The 20,510-nt window shown below is 47.2% G+C and overlaps 1 protein-coding gene across 2 annotated transcripts in view; it reads right to left on the bottom strand.

The window, feature by feature from the left end:
* LOC144133541 (homeobox protein Meis1-like) overlaps nucleotides 1-20,510 on the bottom strand; it is a 359,482-nt gene that overhangs the window by 303,088 nt on the left and 35,884 nt on the right. For both annotated transcript variants that reach the window (XM_077666708.1, XM_077666709.1), the window contains exon 2: nucleotides 16,484-16,719. In XM_077666708.1, the coding sequence (XP_077522834.1) occupies nucleotides 16,484-16,719 (236 nt within the window). The remainder of the gene's footprint in view (nucleotides 1-16,483; nucleotides 16,720-20,510) is intronic.

Here is a 20,510-nt window from a genome sequence, read left to right as displayed (position 1 = left end):
GCTGCGAGTCGACATGCGGACGGGTATAGGACGAGTCTTTGAGCAAACGCCCTCGTAACCACAGACATAATAGCCGCTAAGGATGTCCGTCCAAAGTTTGCCGTTCATAGCGTCATTCGTTTGGCGTTCTTTTTTTCTAGTTACTTTTTCCTGACCCTAGCTGCCGCCTGGCAGCGAAGAACACTCGCCTCACGAACACATCCCCGATAGCTGTAGCCCGCCTTTGAGGAGAGCCGCTCGGGAGGAAGCTGTTAAAAAAGGGGACGTCGTTATTGCGCCGACGAGACGCCTGCTGCAGCCACCGCGAGTAGTATACGGCGTGTGAGGCCCCGCATGTAAGACACACGGTGTACATTCAGGACAGGTGCTGCCTGGCTGACGAGGAAAGGGGGTCTGCATTATAAGCTGCGGTGGCACATAAGCAATGAAAACAGAAGAGCGAAAAAGGGCATTCGCCTCAGGCGTTACGACTCCCGTGACCTCGCGTTGCCAGACGAACCGGCGCGCTTTTACAGATGCGCTGCTGTATATGCTTGTAGCTAGCTGCTCGGCCGACAGGAGCAGGCGGTCCAATTACTCGAAATAATTATTGTGGCAATTAAATTTACGTGTCCTTTTCTCTTCATTCTGCAGGTGTTTCGTTTTTACACAAAAATCGAGTGGCAAAGTGCATTTTTTAAAATTTTCTTCCGCCTCTTATATATTCGCCCCCTGCACTGCAAGAGCAGCGGCATGGTCAAAAAAGAGGCAGACCAATGTTCTAAACGCAGTGACTATACTGAGTTACATTTACGCTTCCTTGCCACAAGTGCATCAGCTGTCCACCATTAGTCCTCAGGCTACACAGCTGCTTATTTTCACACTAAAACAACATGACAAACACCGTTGTTATTTTTCCTCCAAGCTCATCACTTACATAAACTCGGACGGACTTACGTACAGTTCCGCTTGCGATAATTACGGCTCGGAAACCCCGCGCAAAAGTGGCATCGCTTGTGCCAGGCAGCCAGCACGAGGCAGGTTGTTATCAAACCGTTAACAAATGGTCGTACACGCGTGTTGACAGGGCACGAAAAGGGGGGGAAATAATAAATACAAAATAAAAGGCAGTACGGGTTGTTAAAACGTTGCGTCGAGCGCACACGCCGGAAAGACGCAAAAACAAAAGCAAAGTAAAAAAAGCTGCAACCGAGAGCTCAGGGCGAACATATATGTGTAGCGATGAAAAACGTACCAGCAATCGTTCGTTTCGCATTTGACATTATAAGCGGGAAAAACCACTTGCGTGTCCAACCGCCAGCGACTCGCGACTAACGCGGATGGCGAGAAAGTATCCCTCTCAAATTTTCAGCTCCCTTAAGGGTGCGAACGGTCTTAACCAGGCGCTAAAACCTTAGAAAGGCGTCGATTCGTGAGCACATTTGAAGGCACTGACGGACCCCCTAGACGTTAGCACCACAAAAGATATCGCACTGAAAGTTTAAACTCCGTTAATGATGCAAGAGGAGTTGTCTAAGAGGGATAACACCCTTCGAAGGGAGTGAATTCGTGAGCATCTTTGAATGTGCTCTCGGCGTTTCGATCCGCGTCCGGCACCGATTAGAACTTTGCAATGGGACCACTAGAAAAACTGCAACACTAGAGAGCTTCACAGGGTATACAGGTTTGCAAGACTAAACGTTATACCTTAACTCCATTTCCGTGCTCTTTTTTTGCGTGAAATCTGAGCGGGTGCTGCAGATCGAGCGCACCTTCCAACCTCTCCCCGCGTATACGCTTCCAGCGCGTACACACTGCAGCCCTTGTTTTCACCATCACGTCAATATGTGATAACCACGGGGCGGTGCAGAGGGGCAGCCATGCATGCACGGGATAGGCTTTTCGGGGCAGCTCCACAAAACGGAGCTCAATGTTTCTTTTAAGCGGGTGCATTTGCCTGAACGGGCATCTGATCGTGAATATGCGCCACCACTATAATGTATATAGAGTGCTGCTCGTTGTCGCCTATTCTGAAAGGAGTGACTGAATGGTCTAAGTTATTGCACACGCTGCCTGCGCCGCAGGTTCACACGACAGCCCAATGCTTTCACGTTCTAACGTTCATGAACCACTCAGTGTTTTTGCTTTCTCTGGCAAGCATATAGCAAAACGCATTTTCTCGAATCATTTAGTTACAAATGCGGGCAGAATGAAAGTTCAACTAGCGTCAAAGACAAATTTCAGTTTGTGAGGTCTCGTTAGTATACCACTTTTCACAAAGGACAGTAGTTCGAGAATGCGCTAAACACAAACCGCATCACAAAGTGTCCCCCAAAGAGTGCTTGCCTTCGGGAACGTTCCAGCATCACTACTTTACACAGTGCAGCTGTTATGAAACACAGAGTGTCAGCGTTGTTACTGCAAGGATGCATGTGTGTGATCCGCGCTGCTGTGATCATTTTGCACGATCACAGCAACACTTGCGACGCCAAACATATAGGAAGGAGCAAACACGCCTAAAGCAAACAAACTGGTTTTCTGCGGTTGTTCAAGAGACAGAACTAGGACAAAATTATAGCTAGGACTGGTCATTCGTCTAGCTAACCATTATTCCCCTGTGCAAGGGTCACGGTGCTCCAAACCTCAACACCACCGCTCGCGTTCTGTTCACAATACGCGGGAGGAGATGGACGATGCCACGCAACTGACCGACAAACGGCGACGCCAATTAGTATCGTCGCCGACGACCCATGAGGCAGCAGGCAGCGCGTCAACTAATTGAAATCGATAAAGCGTACGTGAGGTGGCCGTGGAGAACGAACAACCAACGGAAAGGGGGGGGTAGAGTCCCAGACGCGTCAGGAACGGCACACGTGCGTCGATGCATCGCGGTCGCCACACGTCGAACAAAAAGTACAGCCGCCGGCCACTGCCATATAGCGCCGCCATCACCGACCCGTGGAGCGCTAAACGTGCACGAGGAGCACGCGCTGAGAGCTAAAGGGAGCGAACGCCGCGTTATTAGCACCACTCGGTGGCATGTGTGTGACAGATGGACACGTGATCACACTGCAGACGACTGTAAATTACAGTCTTATCAAAAGTATTTTTTTAACGCGGCTGCCTTGTTTAAACGATGAAGCAAAAAAAAAAAACGCTAAAAATTCTCTGAACCTTACCAGCAAAAAAAAAAAAAAAAACTTCAAAGCACAGCAGCTGTCAAGAGTGTACAAATGCGTCTGTGCCCTCTTCTCACTTACATAGTCTTCGCGCGTCCTTTTAATTGATCAGCTTCGATGGAAGGGGCAATTTTAATTTCCAATCTAACCTGCGGAATTGCTGAGGTTCGAACATTTCTAAAGCAGCCGATGCACAGCAACTCTAGCCTACATTTCACCATGAACTACGAAAATATAACATTGTTTAATGTACGATGCCGGCGTAACAAGTCGACTAGAGAGCCTATTTTGCTTCTTCCTATATTTGCGGTGAATTCAGACCGAGTACTGTTTGAACGGCATTGCAGTGATGCATTCACACTGTACGAGAAAAAAAAAATCAGCCGTAACGACGAGCTCTCTGAACAAAAATATTCTCAATAAACCGTTCGCTTTCAGTACACTACTCTGATCATATCCAACAGAGAGTCCAATAAGCACAACACTATACGATTTCGTAACGGTGCACGTGATGGTATTCTCCAAGCTGCAGGCATACAGCACCTCAAACTGCAGCAGCATAGAAAGTGCGTAGCAAGCGACCCCCAGTCCGTCGTGCAGACGTAAACAAGATTCGGGGCGCCGTGCTAACGCCACGTAAAGATGGAAAAAGAGAACAGGAGAGAGAAGAGGGAATCAATACCGGCACGCGATAAAGTGCCAAAGCGGTTCAGCGCAAAACCGACGAGCCCGACGTGACAATGAGAATCGCCGCCCACATCGGTTCTCCACTTACTTCCTGCACAGCTATACAGGTAATGCATACGCTTCCCTTCCCAGTAAAGCCATCAGTGCGCCGCGAAAAGTACGAACAGAAGTCATCACCATATCGAAAAACACCCACGTGGAGAAGAAAGAAAGAAAGAAAGAAAGAAAGAAAGAAAGAAAGAAAGAAAGAAAGAAAGAAAGAAAGAAAGAAAGAAAGAAAGAAAGAAAGAAAGAAAGAAAGAAAGAAAGAAAGAAAGAAAGAAAGAAAACAAGCTGTCCGGCGATTTGAAGTACCGGGTACATATACCGGGTCACCAAAAACGTAGTTTGATGAGAATGCCTGGAGTCGAAAGGCACCCGAATGGGCTCCAAGTGCTTCTCGTGGTTTTCCTGTAAAAACAGGAAAGCTCTACTCGAATAGATTTCTTGCGAGTGTATTTCCCCGTATCCGTACTGGAATGTATTCCTACTGCTGTAAAGCACAGACGAAGTGATGTGGAAATAGGCGCAACGAGCTAGCCAGCCGACAATGAACAGGACGACATATATAGCTTTAAGTGCATTAAGTTCTCAGGCCATAATGAAGACCTCGAGCAAACTGTTTCGCGTTTTTCCACGAAGCGCTCGGCGGAAAAAGATTGCCGCGTCACTTTCTAATTGAATTGTGCACGGCCAGAAAACAGATGACGCAAATGAAAAAAAAAAGCATAGAAAACAAGGCGCTATTTAATTATCTCGCTGCAACCAGAGGCTCCAGTAATCACGAAAGAGAGCTCCAGTGGTCTGCAGTCGGTGTTCATCTTGACAATGCCTTGACATTATAGCATGAAGCAGAATAATACCTTGTTTAGAATTTCTGACGTGAGAGGAAAATCAATAAAAAAAGCAGCGGTCGGTTACCACCGTGCACGTATGCTGCAGAGCCCATATGCGTCGGTGAAGCCCAAAGTTCAAAATGCCCGAAGCCAAACTTTGAAGTCGAAGTTTGAGGCCGAGCCTGAGGTCGAAGCTTGAGGTTGCAGTCTGAGTCAGAACTGTCGAGCCCAATGGTTTGCAACCAAAACCAGACTGCTACTGAGTAAACGGCTTGGCAACAGTCACAGCGATAGTAAGGTTATTTAACAAGATTGCGGTAATTCAATTTTCCCGCCAACTTGTAACGTAGTGAACTACTGTGGAGGCATTTTGTGTTGGCAAAGTTTTGGTTTTCGTGTCGGCAAAGCGAGCTAAAATTTTCGATGCCCGCTTTGAATCTCAGTCGCTCTTGTGGCACAAAACTAAAGAAACCTGAATTGCTAATACTAAGTGGCTGTAATAGTGAGCTTATCTGTGTGAGCAATATTTTTAATATAATTTTAAAATAGTTGCATTACTTTTCGGAAGTAATTGTAATGCAAAGGCATTACATTTGCGTGAATTTTCAGGAAATAATTAGTAACATAAATGAACGTCGAGATTACTTTTGCCGTCGATCGCTCAGTAACAGCTGCAGCATAAAAGTGGGCCCTAGAATACCCAAACGGAAAGTCGTATCTTACAGTCAACGTTGCTAACAGGAACATTCTGGTTTGTGCTCTACCGAAAAACTTCGGTCAGAGGAGGATTTATAGGTCACCCTTGGAGGGGCGATTGGGGGGCCGGTACCATCTGAGCCACGTATTTATTCGACTTTTCTGGCCGAAAAACGGGGTCCAGCATGGTTTTCTAAGGGGAAATTTCTCGCCTAAGGGGGAGCGACCCTTCCCCCTCCCCACCGACCCCCCACCCTTTAAATGAGAAATTTTACTTAGAACTCCCTCTCCAGCCCTAAATCCGCCGCCGCCTACCGGCTTCAGTAATATAATTAGCCGCCCACTGCGAGCTTGTAACACAGTCGTCTTAGGATTCCGGTAAAAAAACTTCACCACGACACTTGACAACTCGTGCATTATTGAAATTCAACGCAGAGGAGGGAGCCCTTACAAAATTTCTTTCGACAGTCTATAGGCTGTGCATAGACTATTGTCTATAAAGTCTATACATTTTCTATAGAGAAATCCTATACAATATACAGGATACAAACGTGTACACAGTCAAGAGATTATTGCCCATGCATTTTTCGCAGACTTTGTATATATGGATGGAAAAAAGGAGATATCTCCTACAGAGATATCTTCCTATATATATATATATATATATATATATATATATATATATATATATATATATATATATATATATATATATATATATATATATATATATATATATATATATATATATATATATATGGAAAATCAATACACCATTTTTATAACGAAGCGAGTTACTGTTTTCATGTAACCACCTGAGGGTGACGTCCTCACCTCTGAGAGGCTCGATCGATAGCTTCACGGGAGCCGTCAGTGCCCGACTATATGATTCTCAAAAGCAGGCCTTATGGCCCGGGCACTTCTGATCAAATCTCTACAAATAGCACAAGTGCAGAAGCCTCGGAGGCTTTGGATTCCATTCGGGCGACAGAATACTGCCACGTGTCGGCTCATTAAATACGTGTACGAACAAGCCGGAACTGCTCACGGAGCGCAAAATAACACACCTGACAGAAGCGACAGACAAAAACACAAACCAGAGCGGCGCCGCTCTGTTGCCAGAAGCAGTAATTATACATGTCGAGTTCAACCCCAATAAACTCGGCTCTGGGAACAGCCCACCTGCGGCTATAGACCCAACAGCGGGAAGCCAGAGAAACAATCCCAAAACCACCTCGTCGTTGCCATAAGCGTATTTCTTTTCAACGACTCATTGATTCCTCGATAACGAGCATGGAATCATTACTTGCATGCACCACTGTAGTTTGAATATTTGGATGATTGAACATCCCGTATAGCAAAATGGTACATACATCGATAAAGCGGTCCTCTATTTTTGTCCTAAATTTGCAGCAGTGATCAACGATGCATATAACTATATAATGGTTGCACGCCCGTCGAACTGAGCAACACTGAGGCTTATTTTTTTACTACACACGCATGCCCAACAATTCTGGCCAAAAGCATTTTTGCACGGGAAAGAATTTATGAGTGCAACTTTTTCATATATTGTAAGACTTTACTACAACAAGCAATATATCCGCAGATCTCCCGTCAGAAGGCTTGAATTTTTTTTCTATTAACGTTTTTGCTATCGTCAAAAGCCGTCCCCATTGGTTTTATATGGCAGTCTTAACTGCGTAAAAGGCAGATTTCGCTACATATCGGAAGAATGGAGCATTACCTCCAATATTTCTATACCAGTAACTGACAGTTCCCCAGTTTTCAAAATATTTGTCCAAGAATGTCGGTCATGAAATGTGCACATAACAGCTTCCGATTTTTGTGCATACCTACGACGTTCAGACGCTGCGATAAAAGTGGCGCGCGAAAGCACATCAAGTGCCAACTTTCAACCCATGCTTATATTCGACGCGAACTGCGACCGAAGAGAGCGCATTACACGATAGTGTGCTGGCAGAAAAAAGAAGAGGCTGAGACGAACAGCACGACAGGATGTTCCTATAGCGAAACATGCTGCTTTGGAAGCTTGCAGATGCATGAGCATGAATAAGGACGGATGTGTCCCCTCGTATAAGCGTGCAATAAAAAAATCATTTAATTTTCAAAAAAAAAAAACACCTGTTTACGTCTGTGCGGAATTATTTTCCGACGCTAGTGATATAGTCTGCACACTCCACTGCGGACTGATATTGCGTATGCTTATGACGTAATCCTAAGCTTACTCCGTTTGCGAAAAGCTTGACACCTATGCATGCCTCCCCACTGAGCAGTAGCAGGCCGTAAACCCCTACACGCTGCTAATAATAAATAACTTTAGCACAGCGAAGTAGTACTAACGTGCTTCCATTCCCCACAACGCGCACAAAAGACACAAACGGAAAGAAACACACCACAAAGCGCTGTCTTTTGCGTGCACTGCGGGGAAGTGAAGCATGCAGAACCAACTAGCACAGCAGTTCGCCTCGAGCGTACTAACGTGACGACAGATCAGGCAGGTGCCTACTGCGCATGCGCTATAGAAAGCGGCGCCCCCAAACGGCCCTTCGGGATAACTGGTCGGCGCCAACAGCTAGTTGCCTACGGCCCTCCCGCTCGACTAAAACCCTCAATACTCAGCCCCCGGTTACTCTCATGACGCAATTGCTACGTAGTGCAGACCGAATTAGCCGGAGCAGACGACGTACACGTGCAGACAGACCAACGCTGCTTAAACCAGCAAGCGCCTGTGACGTGCGCATAACGGCACTATTGTCCGCCCGTGGGCTGCTGTGCGTTCTCCTCCTTGGCGCTCGAATGTGGCTCAATCCTACAAAGCGGGACGCGGAAAAAAGAAAAACCACGAACCGGTTCGTGATACTGCAAACACAGCGCATGAGCGATTGTTCGCATATGCGTACGCACATGCGTGTAGCATGTTGAGCCAGGGTACAAAAAGAAAATAAAGAACCGGAATGGATAGAGGGAAAGGAGCACGGAGCCTAGAGAGAGAGGGGGGAGCAAGCTGCGGGGGAAAAAAGAAAAAAAACCGTGGGGGCCTCATCGATTAAACCGCAGCTGCCCCGCGTCTGAGGCGAACAATGAAGCGTATGCTCGCGAGGAACGCGTAGGTGTCAGGCGCCGCGCAGTGCTGTGCAACAGAGCGCTTGCTAGCGGGCTCACGTCGGCCGCATAACGAGACCGACAACCGCTGGGTTTTTCGCCGAGCGCGTCACACGTCAGCTGGCCGGCTGCGCAAAAGGGAAACGCGAACTTGATTCCGTAATGTCAAATGTGAGGAAAAGCTGCGGTCCTCCCACGCGACGCAACGCGAGGACGATATATAAAGTAGGCACCTGTGAGCGTACGCACACAACGCTTGTCTAGAACACGTTCTGGGCGTGTTCCGGGCTGAACACGCGATATCTAGCGATAAGATTTGGTTAAAAATAGTCTGCATGTAAGCATGTGCAGTCAAACTCATAGGATTTCATCTTCATTTCTTGCCTTCCTGGTCGCAGCGACTTTGGGAGATGCGGAACACAAGTTCGGTCGTTCTACGCATGTGGTTTGTCCTCTGTACATGTACACACGCGTCGCCTTTAATGGTGACAATGATGATGATGATGATGATGGCTATCCCCTTTAACACGGGCCGCCACTACGTCTTGGTGCGGCTGACCCAAGAATTTTCTTTGAAATAAAAGCAAGGCATTATATACAGGAGTGAAAGACACTGCAGCTTTGTTTACTGCACACTTATACAAGTGCACTCTGGGAGCTCACTGCTCATGTTACGCCACGATTTATTTACACTGCAACGCAGCATGTAGCTACCAAACCTCCACGCGTCGCTATGTGTTCTCAACCACTCAGTGGTCCACTGTAGGATATATAGTCAAACCCATAGGCTGCTTTAGGTGACAAACGACGCGTCATTCAACCCGCTTCAGTAGATTCTCTTCATTCTTTATTTCTTCCTTTCTTGCTTTTCACACTTCCGCTATTCTTTCATTCAACATTTTGCATTATTATTTTTACTGCTGTTGCTCCGCTATTGCAGCCGATACGTGACGTCGGCAACGCGCTGGCCAAGCGACTAGTGACTACTCTGAACACCACCACACTTTTGAGATCACCTGTTCGGTACAGGACTCACTCCTAACAAAGAATGGACTTCATTTCTGCAGTACGGGCTTTAAATTGAAGTAAGGATTTCCGAACACGGAGTCCGAACCTGCTAGCTCAGATGTCACTATAAGCAATTCGGCTACTGCACCCCCCGCCCACACACACACAAATAATAATAAGCTTTGTTCACTATTTTCGTCGTGAAGGACAGTGCGCCCAACAACACCGATTCTGGACATCACACGTCCCCCACAAACGTCTACGACGTCAGAGAACCATGTCCACGCTCCAAGCTAGCTTTCTCTAAGTGGGATGCAACTCAAGAACGGAACGGCAAACGCCCCTCAAAGAAGGCTCACCAGCAAATGGCGACGAGAGGGTGCCACGACGTCATGGTTAATCCGCGGTTAATACCCTTGCAGCTTCCAGCCTCCCTGCAATGTTACACTGGTATGCGCAAGGGGAATGCACGAAACACCATTGGCTGGGGGCCTCCTTTGAGAGGCATTTGCAGTGGCTTATGTAATGGACTATACGGGGTATTCACGTGTCGTCACGGGCGCCATTTTGTTGTCCAGCGCGTAGCTTTAGCAGTGCAGGCTGGAGCAGGAGACGATAATCCCATTAGACACACCTGTATCCCTTCCCAGTGCTCCACAGACAACAAAATAGCGGCCGCTGTGACGTGAGTGAATATTCCCTATACTACAGTGATTTAGTGCTATAGTGCATTTCCTACCGTGACTGCAAAACAAGACCGAAAAACAATTCAGGCCCACACGCCTGACGTTTCCTCCCGGCCTATGCAACTTGTGCCGCGAAACTCGCGCAAAGCGCAGCGAACATCCTTTTAACAGTGTACGCGTTCGTAGAAGCAAAAAGCGGAAAAGGAAAATGGCCCTCAGGCTGCAGCAGGAAAACTGGAATTAACGATGTGCAATCCACGCGTGCAATACACAAGAAGCACATGTGCGGCACAACCCCGCCTCGTCACTCTCGTGCCCGCCTTTATCCCCGTGCCGCACTACTCAGCTGTCAAAAAAAGAAAAAAAAACCGCACTTAGGGAATAACGCACTAATGCCACACACCGTGCGTTGTGTGTACAGACAGCGAAGAGAGGGCGCATATGCATCTTCCACATGCTGTCTGCTTGCAAGCTTATATACGGGACCGAGCAGTTTACATCACACGCGGAGGTTGGGTACGGGGGTGGAGAAGGATGGTTCTACGAATCGCCGCGAGTGCAACGCAAGCATTACGGCTGTAAGCGTCACAGAGCTATCTCCATACAGAGTGGCGTTTTCGAGGAGGGTATAATATACATACACCATCGCCAGTTTTTGAGCCGGAAATCTTTCCGCAGGTCCCGCTCTGACAAGTCTGTTCCAAGAACGACAGCGCGTGCTGTGTACTTATGGGGCGAGTTTAGGATAGCGCTGCAAAACAGATACTCGGCTTTAACTGAGGAAGATGATCTTGATGTTCATTCAATGCACGATAACCTGACATCAATAATTACGGAGTGCGCAGTAGAAGTAGGCGGCAGGACAGTTCGAAAAGATACCGGGAAGCTATCTCAGGTGACGAAAGATCTGATTAAGAAGCGCCAAAACATGAAGGCATCTAACACTACCGATAGAATAGAACTAACGGAGCTATCAAAGTTAATAAATAAGCGCAAGGTAGCCGACATAAGGAAGTTTAATATGGAGAGAATCGAGCATGCTCTAAAGAACGGAGGTAGCCTAAAAACAGTGAAGAGGAAACTAGGCATAGGTAAAAACCAGATGTATGCATTAAGAGACAAGCAGGGCAATGTCATTAGCAATATGGATAAGATAGTTAACGTAGCCGAAGAGTTCTACACAGACCTGTACAGTAGCCAATGTAATCAGAACGCTAATGAGAATGACAGCAGTGCACAGCAATGCGTCATCTCGCCAGTAACGAAAGATGAAGTAAAGAAAGCCTTAGAAGCAATGAAAAGGGGAAAAGCAGCTGGGGAGGATCAGGTAACAGCAGATCTGTTGAAGGATGGAGGGGACATCGTGCTAGAAAAACTAGCCACCCTGTATACGCAATGCCTTATGACCTCGACTGTACCAGAAGCTTGGAAGAATGCAAACATTATCTTAATTCATAAGAAGGGAGACGCCAAGGACTTGAAAAATTACAGGCCGATCAGCTTACTATCCGTTGCCTACAAAGTATTTACTAAGGTAATCGCTAATAGAGTCAGGGCAACGTTAGACTTTAATCAACCAAATGATCAGGCAGGCTTTCGTAAAGGATATTCTGCAATAGATCATATTCACACCATCAATCAGGTGATAGAGAAATGCGCAGAATATAACCAACCTCTATATATAGCTTTCATTGATTACGAGAAAGCATTCGACTCAGTGGAAACCTCAGCAGTCATACAGGCATTGCGTAATCAGGGGGTAGAAGAGCCTTATGTCAAAATACTGGAAGATATATATAGCAACTGCACAGCTACTATAGTCCTCCATAAAGTCAGCAATAAAATTCCAATAAGGAAGGGCGTCAGGCAAGGAGACACGATCTCGCCAATGCTGTTCACCGCATGTTTGCAGGAGGTATTTCGAGGCCTGAATTGGGAACAGTTGGGAATAAGAATAAATGGAGAATACCTAAATAATCTGAGATTTGCTGATGACATTGCCTTGCTGAGTCACTCAGGAGGTGAACTGCAAATCATGATCAACGAGTTAGACAGGCAGAGCAGATCGATGGGTCTAAAAATTAACATGCAGAAAACCAAGGTAATGTTCAACAGCCTAGCAAGGGAACAACAGTTCACAATTGGCAGCGAGAGCATAGAAATTGTGCCGGAATACGTCTACTTAGGGCAGGTAGTGACAGCTGATCCGGATCATGAGAGGGAGATAACTAGAAGGATAAGAATGGGGTGGAGCGCATTTGGCAAATTCTCGCAGATCATGAGTGGCAGTTTACCAATTTCCCTCAAGAGGAAAGTGTACAACAGCATAATCTTACCGGTACTCACCTACGGGGCAGAAACGTGGAGGCTAACGAAAAGAGTTCAGCTTAAGTTAAGGACAACGCAGCGAGCGATGGAAAGAAAAATGATAGGTGTAACGTTAAGAGATCGGAAGCGGGCAGAGTGGGTGAGGGAACAAACACGGGTTAATGACATCCTAGTCGAAATCAAGAGAAAGAAATGGGCTTGGGCAGGGCATGTAATGCGAAGGCAAGATAACCGCTGGTCTTTAAGGGTAACGGAGTGGGTTCCAAGAGAAAGTAAGCGTAGCAGGGGGCGGCAGAAGGTTAGATGGGCGGATGAGATTAAGAAGTTTGCAGGCAAAGGGTGGATGCAGCTGGCAAAGGATAGGGTTAATTGGAGAGACATGGGAGAGGCCTTTGCCCTGCAGTGGGTGTAGTAGGGCTGATGATGATGATGATGATGATGATGATGATGATGATGATGAGAAGTGGCCAAAATATAGGCAGCGCAAATTAGTGCACCTGCAATTTGGCGCACCGTACCGGATTTCGTCGACTCAATTCCGCGCACAATGATGCACATGCACAGCCCTTCGTGCATCGTTTAGTACGCTAACGACACACTGATTTCACTGACGAAAACAATGTCACGTGTCAGAGCAGATTATGTGGTCAATTCAAGCCCGGCCGTCTTGATCTAGGCGACCGTGGTTCAAGCCAAGGGGTGCAGAATGCCTTGTCTTCGATCCCGTCCGCAGGGGTTGCATTTCGTTGGATGCCAAATGCTAGAGGCCCGTGTACTGTGCGATGTCAGTGCACGTTAAAGAACCCCAGGTGGTCGAAATTATTCGGAGCCCTCCACTACGGCGTCCCTCATATTCATGGTCGCTCTGGATGTGAAACCCCATAAAACGAAACCAAACCACATATGAACGTGCACATGAAATTACTTTTCACCTGTGGAACCCTGACCAGTACCGTAAGGTCTGCGGAAACTAAATATATACTGACACGGTAACCCATACGAAAGAATGCTGCGGAATCCTGTACAGGTATACATACATATGTAACCTCCGCACGTTCACATGTTTTGATTTGTTTTTTGTTACTCTCTTAGTGAATTCTGTACGCGTTCATACACGGTCTGTTTACAGTGTGTACTATGCAGTTTTTTCAAGCCACGCAGGCAGCCGTGCGGTGCAGGAGGAACCAGAGTTGTGCGTTACACACCGACTGCACACTAATTAAAGCCGCTGACTGCATCACGCTTCCTGTGACCAAACTGAACAACTACCACGTTGTAACACGGCCTTCATCTGTCGCCTTACAAACGCCGATAATGTTCACGACACACACGTCGGTGCATCGTGCAATACTGTGCTTCTGCACGAACTCGTCAGCAAAGAATGCCTACAAACACGGCCAAATGCTGAGCGTTGGCGCTCTCAGATTTTTGTTCTGTCGTTGTTCTGAGAATCGCAGCATACACAACTGCGTTCGGCGCCAGCTGCCGCAAGTGAAGTTACGACTACTTTGTTCAAAGCGCTTGGCTCCGCTTGACGCCATGCTGACTATACGTGTGCCTCTATATGACCCTGATAGACCTTTCTGTATATATATATATTTTTTCACAACACATTCGTGTGCACAGATTTATATAGGTAGGACGGGGGTGTAGAACATGACAGATTATTTCGATGTAAAAATCTCATCGACCCATGTTTTCGAACCAGAAGCTTCTGTGCTACACCGAAATGTTTTCACCCGGACCTTTTTTTTTTTTTTCCTGCTCGACGAGTCGTCACCAAGCGTGAATAACATTTGGCAGAATACGCGGAAGCATGCCGGTGAATGCGTTGCATATTCTAACTATTCATATTTCCTAATTGGCAGCTTGATTCGGCATCTTGTCTTTCATCGGCTTTTCTTCCTCAAAGCTATCTATTTGCGCCCAGCAGAAAAGCTTTGTACGGGGATATGTAGGGGCTAGAAAAGTGTTATATAATAGTGGGGGAAACGTAAGCGGTCCATGGCGCTTATATCTAGCCTCTGGAAGTTATACATGGCGAACCAGCATTAAAAAACTTTTTTTTTGCTTTTTATTCACTACCTTGCCTTCCCTCCTCCTTTATCTCTGTGTCCTCAAGACGCCGTGGAGGAGAGTTTGCATTCACTGCCCGCATGCGTGTGTTCCCGCATCCTTCGTGAGGTCCGCGGAAGTCTGCTCGTCTGTTTCAGCGAACATCTCTGTTTTCCCTTTTTTTCGTTCTCAAGAGAGCGCTTTCCCCGTCTGCACATGACCCCGCGCATGTGGACGAGAGTGTGTTCCTGTTTCGCCGGCAGCCGAGCTTGTTTTTCTGTTCCGCCGCGGCAGGCTGCGTCGCCCTTTCCCCGAGGACCGGCGGCGGAGCGAGCGGCTTGCGTCGCCCACCTGCTGCGACCCAACAGCTGCGACGCTGTTGCCATGTTTGCCGCTCGGTGTGAATCCTTGCGCGGCTGCTGCAGCAGGTTGTGCCTCGCCCGATGTACACCCCCCTTCGACTACGTCTTATCGAGCTGCGCGAGTTGACGATGTGGAATATGCGGCGCAATCATTACCTCCGATAAGCCGAACAGACAGAACGCAGGCTTTAGAACCTGGGAGGCGGGCCGCAGAGCGCACTCAATTTTTCCCAGCACCTTCAGCTCTTATTCATTGCAGATTTACAACTAAGACAAGAATTGCAAATATCATTTTTCAAAATTTATAGCAACAAAAAATTACAAATGAATTGAGTCTGTGCTCAGTTTCCTAAGGGGAGAGGTACGTCCGCAATATCCCTCTTAAATTCTTTCAAGGAAGTTCTGCACTCACAGCGGATCATTAAACACGCGATAGAATTTTTTCTTTCTAAATATAGTAATATTACGTGAAAACCCAATTGTCTAGTCTGCGCCTTCTCTTTCCTGTATCAGTGTCTTACACCTCATTTCTCCAAATCATCACGTCGGCGTGTTAGAGCAACAGAGGCGAGGTTCCACCCTCCAGCGGCGTCCCCCTTCACCCAGCTTCACACTCCAGAAATCAAAGCGGCGGCAGAGCGGAAAATCGATGGCGAGATGGAATTCAATGAGCCAACGGGAAAGCGATCAATGCATCAAAAACTAAACCTACAATCACTACACCTAACGCAGGCTGCCTCATCACGTGGTACGATCAGCCTCTGCAACAGCAGTAGTAGTGCCATTGCGCAAAAAAAAAAAAAAAAAATCCCGCGTCGGCGTGTGACAGCAAGGGAGTGAAGCCTCCGCAAGCATAATGCATACTCCCACCTCCACTCCCCAGAATCCTCCGCCCACCACCCCCGCCCACACAACCCCCACCTCCACCATCCAGAAGGCCTCCACTCATCTCTTCTCTCCAGAAGCCCACGTATATCGGCGGACCGAAAGAGTGACGGCGAAATTAAATTCAATGCGAAAGGCAAAAGCCCCCTGCTGCCGCCGCATATATAAGTCCGTATGCTCACACGTCAGCTTCTTTGCTGCACTTTCTGTTAGTGTGAAGTCAAGAAACAAACTAGCCCAAATGTCAGCTCAAGAACCTCGTCCAGGTGAGGAGGTCACGTGTTTTTAACCGCGTTTTTAACCTGTCAATTAAAGCTATTTGTTTCTCCGTTCTTGTTTACTGCATACTCGCTGCTCAGCTGTCTGTCGCGCCACCTACGGCACAGAGACGAACTATTTGAAACTGCTAAAACACAATTCTGGTGGAGCAAGATAACTTTCAGGGCTCACCAATAGTTGGCTGCGCGCCCCGTAGGCGGCGCCTACATCTGCTAGCCTGCCACGGGTAACGCCAGGATTCTGACTCTGAGTTTTCGTAGCCCGTAGGCTGACGTGATTCTTGCACGAAGACCGACACCAGGGCGAAAGACGAAGCCGGGGGGAGCCCCAAGAGAACTCACCCGTAGATGGCGTCCTTGTCCCGCTTGTGGACGTCCGGCACGGCGCCCATGACGTGGTTGGCGGCCCCGGCGGCCCCATGGTTGGCGTACATGGCGGCGGCGGCGTTCATGGGGTGCGGGCTGTGCGCCAGCGGCTGCATGCGCCCGTGAGGGTCGTAGCCGCCCAGCGGGCCCTCGAGGGCCGCGCCGCCCCCGCCGCCGGCGCCGGCGCCGTAGTGGGACACAGGGTCGTCGTACTGCGCACACACAACACAGCCAGGAGGGCCGTTCGTTAGGAGCGGCAAAAGCACTGCACCGCTATCGACACACAAAAACAGGCGGAGCTTTTTAAATACGTGGATGAGACCAAGGCCATCGGTTTGAATGAACCGGAAGTTCGAATTAAGCGAGTAATAAAGAGCCCACTGTATGTACGAAATAGGCTCCTCCAGTATACGCAGCGTCAATAACCTGTTACCGGAGATCTTAAGAGCGGCTGGACGGCCACACAGCAACTCGTTGCCTTTGCCGATCCACTGCCCCGAAGGGTCACGCGGGGGCGCACACACCTGTCTCTACGCATGCGCAGTAGGCACTCGACTGGTCCGCTATATGCAAAGGCTAGTAAATATCCGCTACTCCAAAACTGTCTAGTACATACAGCAGCGTGGCAGCATCGTTGCCGCGAGCTGGCTTTGGACACTGAAAGAAAACAGGGGACGGGGGTTTCTTGTCGGGCCACATGATGCCTTGAGAGACAGCTCGCTGGTGAGCTTGCATGGGGCACGCCAAAAAAACTATAAATATTCTCGATTATTGAGTGAGATGAAGGGCCTGTGTTGATGGTATTCCGTTATTTTTGCGGGACATCATTTAGCTCCTCAATAGTGAACTGAATCAAGATTATTGTAAGATATGCGTGAAGAATGGTGACGACAGATGAGTACCGAGCACGAGGCTAGTTGGGATCCAGGTAAATCAAAATGGAAAAATGGCCTCATACTACTAACTTTACATGCACTAGAATACAAATGTCCTAGCGTACGATTTTACACAGAAGCACTGCACAAGGAACAAAATATTCACACGCCTAGCAGCTCAACTCTCACGGCCTGAGTTTTAAATTGGTGGTGAATGCTGGTGTATATTTTTTTTTGTCATAAAAAGAAGCCGCTTTAGCGGCCTTTCTTCGACTGCAAGTGAGTTTTAGATATTAGCGGAAGTGGTGATAACATCACTGAGAAAAATAGCGCATCCCTTGTCCTGTAGCGGCCAAGTCTAGGACAAGAAACTGCTATCGTGCTCCAGTCTGAACTAGCCTATAGGACCGAGCAAAAGTTCTCAAGATAACGCCACTCGCAGAACAGGCGCCTGCCCTTACAAAAATTTCATGAGACAGCCATAAACTGCCTACAGACTGTCCATTATCTGTCTATCGAATTTTTAGGGGTGGTGCTGGTGTGCCTTCTTTGCCGGTGTCATTTGGAGGTCTACGACATGTTCTGAAGAACGACAGGTTCACTCGTCAGAACATGACCGAAGAAACGATCCAACTTCGTACAGTGCTTCACTTTGTATCCTGAAAATTGTCGCCCCTTTCGTTTAATCTTACTGCGTATACCGAATTAAGCAAGCCAACAGTCATCTCGTCCGGTGGTAAACAGTAGTCCTTTCGAGGAAGAATTTCAGTCCTGCATAACGCAAACCAAATAAACACAAACCAAAGTTGTAAGTAAGGCGTTACATGTAATTGATTACTTGTATTAACCGGGTCACCACCGTCTTCCACGGCAGTTTTCGTCCCGAGAAATATCACGGGACCACTCTGCAGAAACCCCCCGTCCTGTCAGATGGCGCCGCGACTCACATTCCACTACACTCAACTCGGAGGCTTCCACACAAAGCGTGAAACCCTTACAAAAATGGTCTACAGACAGTCTAGAGATTTCTAACCCGCCGCGGTAGCTCAGTGATTAGGGGGCTCGGGTACTGATCCGGAGTTCCCGGGTTCGAACCCGACCGCGGCGGCTGCGTTTTTATGGAGGCAAAACGCTAAGGCGCCCGTGTGCTGTGCGATGTCAGTGCACGTTAAAGATTCCCAGGGAGTCGAAATTATTCCGGAGCCCTCCACTACGGCACCTATTTCTTCCTCTCTTCTTTCACTCTCTCCGTTATCCCTCCCCTTCCGGCGCGGTTCAGGTGTCCAGCGATATACGAGCCAGATACTGCGCCATTTCCTTTCCCCAAAAAAACAATTATTATTATTATTATTATTATTATTATTATTATTATTATTATTATTATTATTATTATTATTATTATTATTATTATAGGCTCTATTGCCTCCCTATGGATATTTCATTTAGTCTATTCATAGTCTATAGACCAAAGTTTACTAAAAGTGTATGGCCATAAATCTACATATTGTCTACAGACTGTCAATAGGATTTGTATTGCCTACAGATTGTTCTCTAGGGCAACGAAGGACAACAACGAAGCCCGGCGCTTCACAGAATACTTGTACATGTACTATCATTATTAGCATCAAATTACTGCGAAACTGTGAGCTGGTTGTAATGAATTATAATGCCGACCTTCTCTCCAGCGCATGCACTCAGAGAGTGTTCACTGTAGCTGCTGATCTCTTCACGAGAAAATACGGAAAAATTGGCAACGACCACTCCGAAAAAGAACTCTCCTCGAAAATTAACGATGTGTACCAAAATATAAACCAAGCCGGAGTACGGCATTTTAGTCTGACAAAGTTTGTGTTATGGAATATGACGCAATAGTAATCGACTACTTTTCTGTAATTATTCATTTGCTTTCCTGGGTTTGTAACTGACCGCCGCAAACAGTTACATTTCGGCTGGAGTAATTGTAATTCATTTTCTGTAACGTGTACAAGACTGGCGCGAACGAAGGGTCTGCGTGAGAAAGAGTGCCACCGAGTATCGCAGTCGACATTCTACCCGCACAGGATGAAGCATTAATCGTAGATAAAATGAAAAAAAAAAAGAGGGGGGGAGGGAGGTTAGAATGAGCCTTACGAGTCTGAGTGCAATGAACGCTTGAAAACAGGAACTGCAAACTAATCACCTGGGCATTCTATATCTTCCTCGCGGTTAAGCATACACCGGGACGATGCGTTTTTCGTGTAAGCATTTGAATTTGGCGCCAAAAAAATGAGACGTCGAGCGGGACGTCGCGATTTTTTTTTAAGAAATCTCTGTTTCTGCAATATCTACTTATCTGACAATCCTTGAAAGGTAATCATTTATTGCTCTAGTCTCATTTTACATTAAGAGTTTATATTTCTTTCGAGCAAGCTCCAGCTTGACACACTACAGGGCTATTTTATTTGGCGCGTCCAGGACTGCAGATTGACGCGCTTGTCACAAGTCGAAGTTACGGGCAGATTTTGCCGCCATATCCTTATAAGCACGTCCGATGCTCCTTTCAAACCAGAACACATGCTCACGACTGGTCCAATAGACCACCCAAATGGCTGCATATGACCTTCTGAAATTAACATTAGTTAGCTCCTCATGTGTGTTTTGTTCAGCGCCAGAACGACCAGAACGCCAAAGCGACCAGAACGTTATAGCAGACCACTCCTATGTAGCATTTTCTGTCTGTGTTAAACAGGACAGTGACCTCCCCAAAATATGCGTGCTGTTTTCATGACGTCGTAAGTGACATAATTTATTTCCGTGCATTTTAGGAGAGTCAGCGGAAACTACTCGAAAACAGTTTGAAAAATGACCAAACGAAGTGAAAATTCCCGCTGGTTATCCTTAGGACTGGTCAGCATTGTTCAAAATTCGCCGTTATGACCGATCCGGACTAAAACATTGTTTACACCAGTGTCATAGCGGCCGCCATCTTTGATACCAGAAAACGCAGGCAACACCAAGTCTTTGTTCTATATTTTCTATATGAAAACTATCTTTATGTTGCTCCTCTAGTGTGTAGTGCGATGTCTCACCGGACACATCGGTTTCACCAATCTGTAACCGGATCGTGCACACGGGCCCTTATGCGTACC

Source organism: Amblyomma americanum, chromosome 5 (genome assembly GCF_052857255.1).
Source record: "Amblyomma americanum isolate KBUSLIRL-KWMA chromosome 5, ASM5285725v1, whole genome shotgun sequence".
Taxonomy (NCBI): Eukaryota; Metazoa; Arthropoda; class Arachnida; order Ixodida; family Ixodidae; genus Amblyomma; species Amblyomma americanum.
Note: the sequence above shows the minus strand (reverse complement) of the source record. Positions and strands in the feature narration are given on the sequence as shown.